The sequence below is a fragment of the Hylaeus volcanicus genome, chromosome 5 (genome assembly GCF_026283585.1).
Source record: "Hylaeus volcanicus isolate JK05 chromosome 5, UHH_iyHylVolc1.0_haploid, whole genome shotgun sequence".
Taxonomy (NCBI): domain Eukaryota; kingdom Metazoa; phylum Arthropoda; class Insecta; order Hymenoptera; family Colletidae; genus Hylaeus; species Hylaeus volcanicus.
The window spans coordinates 27,610,343-27,624,166 of record NC_071980.1 but is presented as its reverse complement, the minus strand read 5'-3'; the positions used below and the strand labels follow the sequence as shown (position 1 = coordinate 27,624,166).

The 13,824-nt window shown below is 44.8% G+C and overlaps 1 protein-coding gene across 2 annotated transcripts in view; it reads right to left on the bottom strand.

The window, feature by feature from the left end:
• Positions 1-2,319: 2,319 nt before the first annotated feature.
• Positions 2,320-13,824, bottom strand: part of LOC128876369 (uncharacterized) — a 27,482-nt gene continuing 15,977 nt past the window's right edge. For both annotated transcript variants that reach the window (XM_054122685.1, XM_054122686.1), the window contains exons 2-4: positions 6,738-6,998; positions 6,215-6,427; positions 2,320-6,134 (exon numbers count right to left, since the gene is read on the bottom strand). In XM_054122685.1, the coding sequence (XP_053978660.1) occupies positions 5,796-6,134; positions 6,215-6,427; positions 6,738-6,992 (807 nt within the window). In that variant the 5' untranslated portion in view covers positions 6,993-6,998 and the 3' untranslated portion in view covers positions 2,320-5,795. The remainder of the gene's footprint in view (positions 6,135-6,214; positions 6,428-6,737; positions 6,999-13,824) is intronic.

Below are 13,824 nucleotides of genomic sequence, written 5' to 3'. Positions count from 1 at the left end.
TTGGACCGAGTGCAGCTCCTTATAATTTGCACGTTACGTCTATTTAAAATTGCAGACTGTGATTGTCAAGTCCACGGACCTATTTAACCGGTAATAGGAGTAATTATTAGGTACGAAAGTCTAATAGCAAGTGTGTTGTACTCCTAGAACAAACAACGTGGAAGTTATGCGGGTCGAGACACTAGCGCCGCCTGCGGCCAACTGCCCGCTCGAGGAAATGGCGAATGATCGTCTCGCGAGAGTCCTGAGTCGAATATCCTGACCTGAAAGAGAGCTAAAAATCGGTACTTATCCCGCTTTCGAGTCAACTGACAACCCTGATACTGTCGATCTAGAATTCCTTCGAGTTGCTAATCGAACCCGTCGTGTTGTGGTCCATTGTGCCCTTTGCGAAGATAGAACGTCAGACGTCATCGAGACGGCACGATCGACGAACAAGCGCGTACGATTCGTTTAATTGCGCGCTAATCTCGATCGATTGTATGCAAAACTCGACACCCTGGGTCGTCGTATCCGGAATCGAAGCGACACTTTCATCGTCGTCCGAATCGGTCGCTAACTTTCTTCTCGCATCCGGTATCTACGTGCCGGCAACAAACAAACGGAGAAACGGATGAGCCTATCGTATCTACATTGACATTCCGCTTGTCGGCTGGGCCTCCGCGGGAAGGATTTCGATTCCTCCCAGCAGGATGTAATTTACATTCCACTTTCACCGCTCCGAAACAAGTAAATTGCACCGAGGAGCCTTGTTTAGGAATGATAACGACTCGTGACGATTCGGACCCTGAAACGTGGGCAAAATTCAAATGGTCGATTTGTTGGTATGAAAGATGGAAGCGAAATCAGGTTGGTAAAATCGTGACGAAGTACCTTCCCCAAGTAGCCTGATCGAAGTGGATCTATGAGTAACCTTCTCAACTCTGCAATGAATTAGTACACTCGCTTCCTTCGCCCTTCGAAACTCGAAATTCCTCTGATCGGATCGTGAAACTGAATCGAGATATCGTTGTCCCGAGGTCGTGTCTCGAGGCGAATTTCACGGTACTCGATCGGTCTCAGCAGCCACCGAAATTAAAGCAACGTTATGAAACTCGTTCGGCGAGAGTCCAAACATTTCGGCATTAACTTTACGAGGATACGTACACGATGTCCGTAGAGCCAGTACCCTAAAGTAATTGCCGCGGGCTGTCGACACTGAGCTGCATACTAATTTCCATGCACCTATAAGCCGATGCTTGACCTGCGGCGGGTGTACTCCACCTCGGTCGCGCAAATGAGCCGTATAACGACCGAGTGCGTCGCGAATGGATTCTCTACGGAGTTTGGAGCTTGGCGTGCTGGACAAGTGCGCGTAACGAAAAACTTTCATCTCGTTGATGTTTGTTTCGAGCACGAATACCTTAAGGGAACTCGTAGACCCTCGATGGTGAGATTTGGAAGTGTATCGAGTTTCAGGAGTAAAAAGTAATCCCTAACGCTGCCGAAAGTGATAAGCAGGGCTTCCATTTTGTCGATGAATTGTATAAATAAGAGAAGGCTAGTTATTCTTAAGGTTGGTAAAAGAAAATGGAAACAACAGCATAGTGCGAGGGACACACTTGACTTAAATGATTCTGACCTTGCTATTTTAGTGCACACCTGTAGTATGCGAACAACAAAATCTCGTTTGTTGCATCTCGTTCGATGCGTTTGTCTATTCTATTCGAGCTTGTTCACTGTATCATTACTTAAACATGTTTAGAGAACGATTTCTATCGATCGAACAACATGCTCGAACCTGTAAAATAATTTCAAAAATTGTAAGAAAATGTCGTACCCGTTAGACCTAGTTATCGACTTGTCATTCGCAAAACTACGTACCGATTGTCGCAGCCTTTTGTAAAGTCGTTCGTGCTTCCATCTTGCGGCAGTCGTGGTAAAATTCTACCAAATTGTCAATGAAAATGTTTAAATTGTTTCAGCGGGATTTTTGTTACATTTTTTTGAAAGCATACAGTGTCTACAACAGTGATTTCCAATCAGTTCGAAAGCTTCAGAGATATTAGCAAAAATATAAATAATCATTGAGAATAAATCGTGCTATATTTTTCAAATGTAAAGTAGCTAATTTAATTACTCTTTAGTTACTCGCCAGAACGATCTTTTTCGCCCGAAATGTACGCGAGGACTGAATCCTCGGACTGTCGGACGCGGATTGATTGACGCGAGTTACCAGAGCCTGTTTGCTCCAAAGACGATAGAATTGGCGAAACGTTAATATTAAAGAAAAATCATATTCTCGATCATTGTTTAAACAAAAATTCAATTGAAACGTGATTCATGAAGTTACTATTTATTACCACAATTATTACATGCGTAACGATGCTCGGTAAACTTATACATATCAAAGTGATTAATCAATGCGGATACGTATTACGAAACGTAACTATACAAATATATTTATATCACAGTCGTAGACAAAAGAAGTTAATGTTAATTCGTGTACGTTTAAGTCTCTAAAATCCGCCAGGAAGCCTCGGTGATCGCGTACGAACGAATATATATTTATTCGACACGATTAAATCCGCTTCAGAAATGGACAAAATGATTATTCCGGGAGTCACAACTTAAAAGTACAACTAATTGAAACGGAAATAGTGTTTGGGAATAAAAATGTTTCACAGTAAGCAAATCTACGATATTTAAATACGTTACACGTTGATTTTTATTTGTGATTCGTTCTTCGAATAAAATTTCGCCCATCTCTGTTCCGCGTGGATTGCAAACGAATCGATAATTATTCTTGAAACGCAAGAAATCTGACGATTCAGATGGTTCTTCGTTGCGGATGAAAATATTCACCGTTTAACCCTTGAACAAAAATAAATGAAATAATTTTGCTAGGCAATTGAAGACCTCGGTGCAAAAATTGATCGTTTCAAAGTGTAGAACGCATCCCGCGAGTAAGTAAGAAAGAGGAGTTTCCATATTTCCTAAAAAATCTTTATTCGCGCGGTTGACAAATTGTTGGACCAGTCTTCAATTTTACATAGAGCTACAAACGTTTCATTGTACTGAACGAGACTTGACATGTTCGATAGCAACAAGGGTTAAATACACAGGCGACATCGGTGGATCGCCTACCGAGAGGCGATTAACATTAACGATCAAAGTCTGGTAACGACGAAACGTTCTAAGGCTATTATCGTTACAGTGTCTACGTCAAAATCGTTCGTTTAAAATGTAGGATGGTGGTACCAGTCTTGTTCCGTTACTCGGACAACATGCAGAACATTATCTCGGAAAGGCAGACACCGACGTTAGGAGTGTGTGCCAGAGATAAACGAAATTCTGATCTGGATTGAAACCTCGAATAACTCATCAAAAATTAATAATCGTATCATTCTACTCGGACGTAGCAAAGTATTTCACTCTATATTTCAAATTGTACTTTCGTTGAACGAGTACTTGATAGACAACTTATTTTCCACCCGTTTCTTGAAATTTGTATCTCGACAAGAATTTCGTCCACCATTGACGCAGAACTATCAAGACGTATTAGCGACATAAATTCGTTCGAGAATCGACGTCAAAGCATCTTACCCGACTTCGCGATAAAACGACGAAGAGTCATGGAATGCCTCGTTTTCTGCACGGCTGACATAAAAACCGTACACAGCGATGAAGCACGTGGTCGACGGCTCTCGACTCGAAGAACTTGTCTTTCAGAGGGATAAGGTAAAAGTTGAAAAAGCGTTTCGCGAGCTGTCTACGCTGTTACGTGGTATCAAGGAAGCGATCGACATCAAAGATCCAAAGAAAGTTTCAATTTTCTAGACCATCCGCGCTTTATAATACTCGCTGGGTTTAACCCCTTCGTGTTCACGGTATAGTTATCCGTGCGCTCCAGTTTCAAACAATCTATATAGCTTGAATTTGGAATTATTTATTATATTCTTTATTGGTCTTGCGAGGTCACGAAGGGGTTAGGACGTTAGAGAATTTCCGAATCTGACATATCTACGACGAACTCGGACGATCAACTACAACAATTCTAAACGGTCGCAAAAACGTTGCTGCGCGTAAATTTTGAAGTCGTTTTAAACATCCAGAGAACGATTTTTTTTTTGTATTTGGATATTTGTCTAATACATATTCACGCGCGTGTGCCATGTATACTTACGAAACTATCCAACGCACATATATTTTATATGGTACATTCACAGTTCGCTCGAAACTGTAATAAAAAAATGTCAAATCCGAAAGGGTCCACACGTTCGCAGTCCGTGACCCATATACAGGTCATAGCGCGATGCTATTAGATACGCCTAGTAGTTGGACAGTGAACGTGTTACAAGCACGGAAGTATCTATATACCTGAAATAAAAAAAAATCGATTTTGTTACATTTTCATAAAGTTGGCTACCCTAATCAAAAGTTCAAATACATTTCTCTTCAATCGATACTTTTCATACTGATGAACGAAGGAATTGAAGTAACGTCTTCAAAACTGCATCGACCCTTTGCAGTCCAACAAATTAGGTTATACGTTGTCGAAAAGTGTTTTCAAATCGTTAAATTTTAATTAAGCAAGCATAATCAGAGATAAATTAACGCAGTCGAATGAAAATATTATTATTTATTTAACACTTTGTGTGCCTGAACAGTGCAGCCAACCTTGAGAGTGCAAAAGGTTAATCGGAGCACAAAATTTCAGTCCATTGTCTCGCGTACTTTTCAGCGAAAAAAAAATATAACGCCAAACATTGCTCTTTTCACCTGGAGCAACGAGGAAACCCGTTTAAAATGAAACCAGAATTGCGGTGGAAAAAAGAACGCGTCGAAAGAGGCTTCCAACTGTGTCAAAGGAATTACAACGGTTTTCTGAACTCGAAGGGGCTGCCTAATTACGAGCGACGAACAAAAACGTTCGCGAGTGCTTTCCGCCGGAAATGCTTGCACGCAAACAACTGAATCGCCGTAGCAGTACTACTTCGAGTTAACGTTCGCCATTGACGTTGCTAGGCGCGTTTTCCACGTTCATTGTGTTATACTTAACACTTCTCTTAATCATATTCCTCTACGTTCTCCGGAAGCACACGTACAACAGTCGCATTTTGTCAGAGAAACTGGCTCCTTTTGCGAAAAATGATGAGATGGAAGGACCATATTATACTACACGTGTTGGATGAACATTTTTTTTAATGAAAGCGTTTCAAGGAAACTTATGTACATGAGGTATCTAAAGTACCCCAAGAACGGATACTTAAAAGAGTAAGTTTATTTGAAATGTCTTCGAAGCTTGAAGTAACTAGAACGTAATAAATAATTTATTTCATATGGCCCCACCATATCAGTCCACCGAGAAACAACCAGTAAACCTGAAGGACTCGCTCGTTCGCGTCTTCGATCCGCTACCGATACTCTTCTGCGATTCTTCGTCGTTCCTTCAAGCTCCACTGGTCGGTAACTCGCGCTATTCTTTCTTTATCTCTAACATCTCGATCTCTGAAAATGGTTCCAGGCGGAAAACCGCCTGGATAATTCGTTCCGTCGAAGAGGAAGGGTACGAGGAGTAGTCACGAGCGGTCCATTGATATTCTCCGTTCCCTTCCGTGTTCGCTGGTCAATCGTTCCAAAAGTCGAGGCAACGGACTCGACGAACGTTTGATTTTGCTCGAGGGTCGAAGCAGTCACATCGTCCTCGTCCAATCTCATCGACGAAATTCACCTAAAACGATCAGATCGGACAGGGAACGGACGAGCGTGGGAGACTACGAGTCTGAACGCTCGTCGGGCTTCTTCCCCTTTTCTCAGAAGTTCGGTTCTAACGAGTTCTCCAGCTCGTTCAGAGCTGGCACGAGGGTCTGAAGCGAGAAGTATCGCGAGCGATCCGCCGCGTCCACGCTCGTCACGTGTTGGAATTGACAGGGCTGGCTGATGTTGCTCTTCGCTGGCAGCTCCACCTTCTTGGGCACCGGCTTCTTCTTCTTCTTCCCTGGCACCGACAGGCTGATGTTCTCTGGACAGGAAACGAGCCGCTCTATGTGCTGCCAGAGGTCGTTCGCTGCTTTAGGATTGTCGAAGCTGAGACCAGCCAGACGCGTGTGATCCGAGGAGAGACACATCGTGTGGAACGCCGGACCTGAGACCTGAGAAGAATGGTTAACGTGAGGAACAGTGGTCATCGCCGAAATTAAACCAAAGGTAAATCAGATATTCTATCGTTTACCTTGTACGACGACAGATTGTCGATGGTCTCCCTCCATAGAGTGAAGCAAGTGCCACGTTCGGCTAACAAAATTTGGATCCGCCGCTTGGATCTCGATCGCGTCTCCCCGAGATCCAGAACCACCACGGGGATTCCCGTGAATCGGAGCTCCCATCTTTCGGTCTGCGACGCGTTCCCCAGGTACAGGTTTGCCAGCGACTCGCAGACGAATACCTGGAGGTTCGAATGCAGGGTGAACGATTGCTTGTGGTAGCCCATCACGCGAATCTAACCCAAAACTAACCCAGATTTCAAGGCTAGAAGCTCGAGGTAATTTCACGGTTAGTTTAAACATGTTTCTCAACCTCTGATACAGTTAATAAAAAGTATCGACCACCAGTGAAACAAACTTACTCGTAAAATTCTTTTCGATGGAATTAAAATCCACTGAAACTTCGTCGAGAAAGTTCTGTTCGATGATATTGAAATTCATTGAAACGAACTCTCCCAGGAAACTTTGTTCGGAGGCTTTTTTCCAACTCACCTGAGACTTCAAGCCCCTGAAGAAGGTCTCGAGTTGCTCCCGCTCCATCTGGCTGACCGGTTCTAGACGAGACTCGTCGCTGTTTTCCGAGCTGTCGCTACCCTCGTAGCTCGACGTGGCGGAGGTGTCAGCCTCTCCGGTTGACGACAACCGCCTCCTCGCTGCTCCGCTGTATTCGCTGTAATAGGACGAGCTGTGCAGCGAGAGATTCGACTGCAACGCGGGACAGGACGACGCGTACACCGGTGCGTTCATCTTTTCCTGAAGATAAAAGAAACGTGCTCGAATAAGTTAATATTCCACTTTGTTACGGAACAGAACTATGGACAGACTATTCGAGTATTGAAATTTGCATTTAACGAAGTGAAAGGACAGGAAACGTTTCAGGTTGGGACAGGTGTAACATAATTTATTTATGTATTAATTGCATCGATCACGAGTCATTCCAATATTATGAATCTTTTTAAGATTTGTGTGATCAGTTTTTTATCGCGCCGTGGAGGAACCTGTTGAAGCCCAATTTTAAATTTAATCATCTTAATTGGAAATTGCAGCTGACGAAACATCCGTCGATGGGATTTCTCTCCAATTCCCTTCGACGACAGCGCAATTGCGAAGCTCGCAAAGCATCGTCTGGGAGGAAATGAATCTCGCCGAGAGGAGGTCCTTGCGCGAGCTCCCGCGAAAGCTCATCGATTTCCCGGAGCTGAACCCCGTGCTGTGCAGCCACGGTGGTATCGTTCTATAAATAATGTGTGACCTCTTTATCGGCCGCGACCCGGCAACCCCAAAAATGTTCGCACGATTCGAAAACCGTCGACTCGCGATTCGAGTGTCATCGACATTTTTCAACGATCCAATCGTTCCGGGATCAAAACGGTTCTTCCTGTACAGTTTATGGTACTAACGGTTCAACGCATCAACCGCCATGTCACTCGAATTCGAGTGACACTTAGAATCAGTACGAGACCGCACACAATTAGAATCACTTGACATCGTTTTATCCGTACGTCTTCGTGGAGAAATCGATTTCTCGTCGATGTTATTTTGCCCTGGGAAGATCGAGAACGTCTCTTCGGCAATGTTGGAGTCATCGACGATGCTTATTCTCCTTGTAAAGAAATTAGATTCGAGATCAAAGATCTGTATTTATCGAACGATCTAAAAGCCAGCAAAACGACGACTTAAACCTTCCCAACATACATAAATCTGAACGAAATCGGAACGTCCCTTATCACGTGCATTACGCAGCTTGTCTCTTCGAGCATCATGGTTTCGTTACTCCTACGAATCCTCCCCCATTCAATTATTCATTTTTTTTAATTTTTGGTAACAAAGTTGGCGTAACCCCTTAAATTGGTCCAAATGGATCCGACCTAGACCGAATTAAGCGATTAATCCGCCATCTGTTCGGCCGAGGCCGCTGCCGCGATTCGACGAGGAGGAATCATTTCGTATTCAACGTTGATGGCGGATTTTTCTTTCATTAACGACGAAGCTCTCCCAGGTTGCTGAAAAATGGGTCGTTCGCTCTGGTTACGGTGACGCAAGGGACGCCAATGGCACCACAGCCAGAAGCTAATCAGCCCCAATGGCGTTTTAGTCGACCCACTTAATCGCGGCGAGAAAAGTCCCGCTCTCGTTCGACCTTAATTCGATCACAGTGATGCCTTTAATGAATCAGCCGAGTGACTAATCGCGATCCATAGGTCTCGGCTTCTCGCCTATCGTTCGCCGAGGAATTCCGTCACGTTCGCACGTCTACCAACTGGCAACCCTCTCTCAGTCATCGGCGATCGGCGATCGTGTCAACGATCCCTCGTTGTCTCGCGACGCGTCGCATTCTTTCCTCTCCGCTAGAGTTGGGAAACGTGACGTTTTGCGTTTGGATCGATTTTACGCTTCGACGGAGAGGAAATCACGCAGGAAACGCGCAGCACCGGGGGCTGAATTTTTCCACCGCTGCAACGTTTCCGCTTTTCGATTCAATTTCCTCGCTCCCACTGACGAATACAAGGGTGGTTGGAGAGGACCCTGGATCGATCAAACGATGATTTTCTGGCTGAATTTCCATCGCATCGAACGAGTTATTCAAACTGATGTTTGGATGTTACTAATTGCGTGACTGTTGTATCGTTTGAAACATACTTTTATTTATCTTGCAATTTTTTTTCATATATAAACATTCACAGTCCGTTAATTGCACGTCGGCTTTCGAAAGTACCACTCTGGACGGTAGGTAAACGAAACGGTAACGATACCGATCGAATTTCCCTAGAACATGACGGATCGCAGGGTATCCGATTGACAGGAACGCCCGCATGCGCTGGCAAGTATCGCGACGGCATGGCCGTCGATATCAGTGTAACGATACACGGTATCGACACGAGAGACGTTCGAGATGCCGAGTTCGTGCTCGCGAAACGCACACCGGAAACGCATTGTCTGCGTTACAGTGTGCTTAGCGAGGATGCGCCATTGTTTCTGTCCGACGATAAGAACTCCGTGCTTCGGCCGCGGATGAACCGCCGATAATTAGGCTCGTTTCGCGTTCTCACGACGGAATTGTTCGGCCGTGGGTACCAAGTTCTACTTTTTCTTCGACCAAGAGCCAAGATCGCTTGAAATCGGTCGTCGAAACGCGCGGCGTCCACGATTGCGCGATAATAAAAACGATTCCGCGTGACTGTTGCCAAAGAACGCGAGAAACGAGCGTTGTTTCGAGGTAAGAAGCGGCCGCGTTTGGCGCGATTACTGCGCCTGTTACGGAATAAGCTGCCTAATACGTGGAAACTACTTCAGAGATAAATTCAACGCTTGCAAACGATCGAATAAACCCAAATCTTGCGTTATTTTCGCGATAGAGAGAGTTTCGATTCGTTTGTGCTGTGGTAAGGTTCTTATCGAGCAACGAAACGTTAGATCGATTCAGTTTTTGATCACTTCAGGTCGCGAGTTTGTGCGATACGAAATCATAACGAATAGCGAAGACCTCTGCCAAAAATCGTCGAAATTGATTTCGTATCTTTTACTCGTGTCCGCAGTAGCAGATATATAAATTGTAAGGCAATCGTCCAACTGTCTCCTCAGCTCGAGAATAAGAACAACTTGGATACATACGTGTATACAAGCTGGTTTCATTGATTCCAAGCGTTCAATTTATCTCCGAAGCGCTCCTTACGTATTAAGTTACGCTATGTGCAGTATCCCGTGGTATGCATCTGATTGATCGACGCCAAGAAAGCGCTACGAAATCGTTTCGCGTTCGAATAACGTATGTACGAAGGGAAACGTGATCGCGCGTGCTGCGCAATATGCAATAAATGATGCGGCAACGAACGATCGAGGTATTACAGGTAACTCGATATTCCCTGCCTCGATTCGCCATGTTGGCCGCTTTTGCCGCTACGTAAACGACGGCTGTCGCTAGCGTAATTCAATTGTAACTCAATTCCGCGAAAGAAGAAAAGAGGGTTGAGATCGACTCGTCGACCGAGGAACCGTTGAAGAATGTCGACATTCACGTGGCCTAGAAGAAAAAGTTTGAGAAATGGTACAACCGGAGATTTCGTTATCTACCTGAACGGTCAAGGGACGATAATCGTTATCTCTGGCCGGGGAATGCACTTTAAACCGACGGGAAAACGCGACGGTGCGGTTGGTTAATTGCACCTTAACAAACTATCGCGATTTTCCGTGTCGCAACACACTCCACGGAATTACGGAGCCGAGAAATTATGCGAAACGCTTGCTCGTCTTTCCGACGAGTGAAAACGCGACGACAAGAGGGAACGAGTAGAACCAGTACAAAGTGCATCGTTAAGTATGATTACTGGAAGGTAAAGCAAGCTGTGAGTAACTCCGAGTATTTAATTGTAAAATTTGTAGATTCTGAAGGTGACTCGAAGACACTGGTTCTCGTTATTAAAATAATAAACATTCAACAAAACAATTCATGCTGTTACTACGACTGTCGCTGCCATCGCTGCTTTCCACTTGTGACACTTGCTTCGAATCTCTCTCTTTCGAGGAACGCTTTTCTTCTCCTTCGCTCTCTCGCGTCGCGTCTCATAATAGGCGCGGGAAACGCGACGGTATACAGACGGAGTGTACAATAAGCACCGGTGCAACGACGAAACGATCTATCGGAGCTGCGGTCCCTTTCGCTTGTCCTCCCCGTGTCGTTCTCCGCCTTCAGCCATTGTCTTTTCCACCTCGGCGGCCCGTTGCAGCCATTATTCCGCAGGCTGCGTCCGTCCAACTGTCTCATTCGAGCTACGGAGTCCCCTGAACTTCTCCGTATCCAAGTAACGTGGTCTCGTACTCGTTAATTAGAACGTTAATACGCTGGTTAGTCTACACGTTTCAAGATCGAAACTAAATAATAATATTCACGTGGGATTCTTTCTCAGGATCAATTCCTCGCGAGAAAAGAAATCGAAACGTTCTCCTCTATTTTATAATTTAACTCTGCCTTATCTAGATACCAGTAATTGTATCTAAATTAGCTGATCGCGCTGTTTGGAGATGCCACTTAAAAATGCTTCGAAATAAAGGTATCCAATCCGATCCGCTGTTTGGAAGTCCTTCGTTAGAGTTCCAAAAGCATCATGTGAATTCCTTGGAATTAGTATACGTCAATTAGAGGCGGTAGAAAGCAACGAGGCCAACGACTGCGTCCACAAGTCGCAGACACAATTGCTATTGACAGAGTGGCCACGGCGGTGAACGACGAAGGGAACGGACTGGCCGAGTAACCGCTCGAGCAGTAGCGTAATTATTACAGAGACGTGAATGACCGTAATGAGAAATGGCGTCATCTCTATCAACGACGCTCGACTCAGAGAAATCGAGGAGACTGTATCGCCAAGTGGCTCAGCGAGGCACAGACGGACCTTTACTTTCTCAAAGCTTCTGCTTTTACCCGGATCATCGCGAGGGCGAAATCACGGTCGAAGATCGCCGCGGAAGAAGATCGCGAGATTAGAGATAGGCGAGATCATGATCGTGGATTACGTGACTCGCGTGATAAAGTATAGATTTGCACCTCCGCAGCTGAAGACGTAATAGATTCGACTTTTCGTAGCCTCGATAACTGCGACGATCGCGAAGGTCCCTCGTTGCATGCAAATCAAAGTCGAGGAGAAAAAAGGACACTCTTAAGTCCATAAAAATATCGACTCGCAGCAAGAGGACTACAAGCTTTCACGAAGGTATACTTTAATGACGAATCCTATTAACGTAAAATGGAATTATTTTTCAGTATCGATTGACTACAATTCGAAATGTATCAAATTGAATGGAATATACATAAAATCAATTGGAACCAGAAACAGTTGAACGTCGTTATATAAAATTAATTTTATTTCTATGGACGTTCGTAATGTACACGTAACTTTTGAGTCGTGCTGGTTGGACTGCTAACAAACGCGCATGATTTCATGAATGGCGACTAAAGGCTGGCCAGACGAGAATCCGAATGAAAAATGTAGTCAACCAACGCTCACGGATTCTGCCCACCGCGTTGCTTTCGAAGCGCATATCTCTCTTCCTGATTCGCTGCTGCTCCATTGAGTATCCGTGCACGGTCGATGCATATATTATCGCACGGTGCGCGGGACGTATTGTGCAGGGTCATAATTCAAAGTACGCGAGAGGAATTACGCTGGAACGGGAACGAGACGCAACTGTGACAACCACCGAAACGTGTAACCGCGGCGCAGTCCTCTGAAAACTCGTTGCCTGAACGCAGGTAAACGCGTTGCAAAACAAAAGTTAATCTCTCTTACGACGACGCTGTCACGTGCAGTTTTATGCCACGGAGGCCCCTGCTTTCGAAAATAAACCTTCCTGTCGAGGTACAATATTAAATGCAACTTTAATCCTCGTTTCTAGGCAGTTCGTACGAAATTGGACGCTTTTCGAAGCATCGTTTTGCATTATATTATAATCTCCAGCGATATTCGTGCTCCGAGGGAATTTTTAATATTTCGATGATTTACAGGAAATCTTAATGACACTCGGCTGAACGTAAAGCGAATCACGAACGTTCAAATAACCGAGATATAAATTATAATACGAGCGGTAGAGGATTGGAAACAACTTGTCAGCTTCCTTGGACCAGAGATAAATGTTTCATAGGGTGATCTAGGCGTGTCCTATTCGAAGAGAAGTCGTCAGACGAGGCTAGACGCGATCTTTGCCAGGGTCGCGATGGCAATAACGCTTCAGATTATGCAGAGAAGCTCTAGGTAGCGTCTGAGTGTAGTCTGTGAGTACGTCTCGGCGCATGTGGCAGGGGAATATATGTATGTACCTGCATATATCATCAGCTTAGGTAGCCAGACTAGCCGACCGCGGCGGTCGAGATTAATCCTCGCAGCATCCACGACGGGATGGCATTCAGGAAGGATTAAATCCTCTCGCGGAAAGGTTCTCGACGCGTGTAAACGAACTGCGCACTCCCACGTCCTCTACGAGCTGGAAATCGTAGGCTACCAGTCGTGAAAAAGACGAAAATTTAGCTACCTCGTGACATCGAGTTTACAACTTGTCCAGTACATCATGCTTTGCACTAGTTAACTCCTGATTTTACATGAAAATAACATTTTTGGAGCACAATCGGTCTCGTGGCCTTTTGAAGAGGTCTGGATTGATACCAAACGATACGATGCAGGCGATACCCAAAAGGGGAATGCCCGCGCAGGAAGCGAAACGCGTCAAACGCGAAAGATGACCACTAGTTGTTTACATGATAAAATGCTCTACGACAGACAACGTTAGCGACAAAAAATCGCGCAGAATCAAAGGATGTTCTCCAGAACTGCAGCCTGCACGCCAAGAAGATAACGGCGGTTATCTCTTGGAAAGCGCGCGATATCAATTTAGAGCTGATGATTTGTTTCCGCCCACGTAGCCTCTTAGTCATCGAGTCCCCTTGGTGAATATCAAGCGGACGATGAGACGTCTTCCAGGGTTATCGCCACATTTCTCAGATGACAAAAAGACCTTTTGCTTATCAATATGGTGGGTGAAATGAAATTTTCGACGTTGTAGGTCCTACGTAATTTTAATTGATGTTATACAA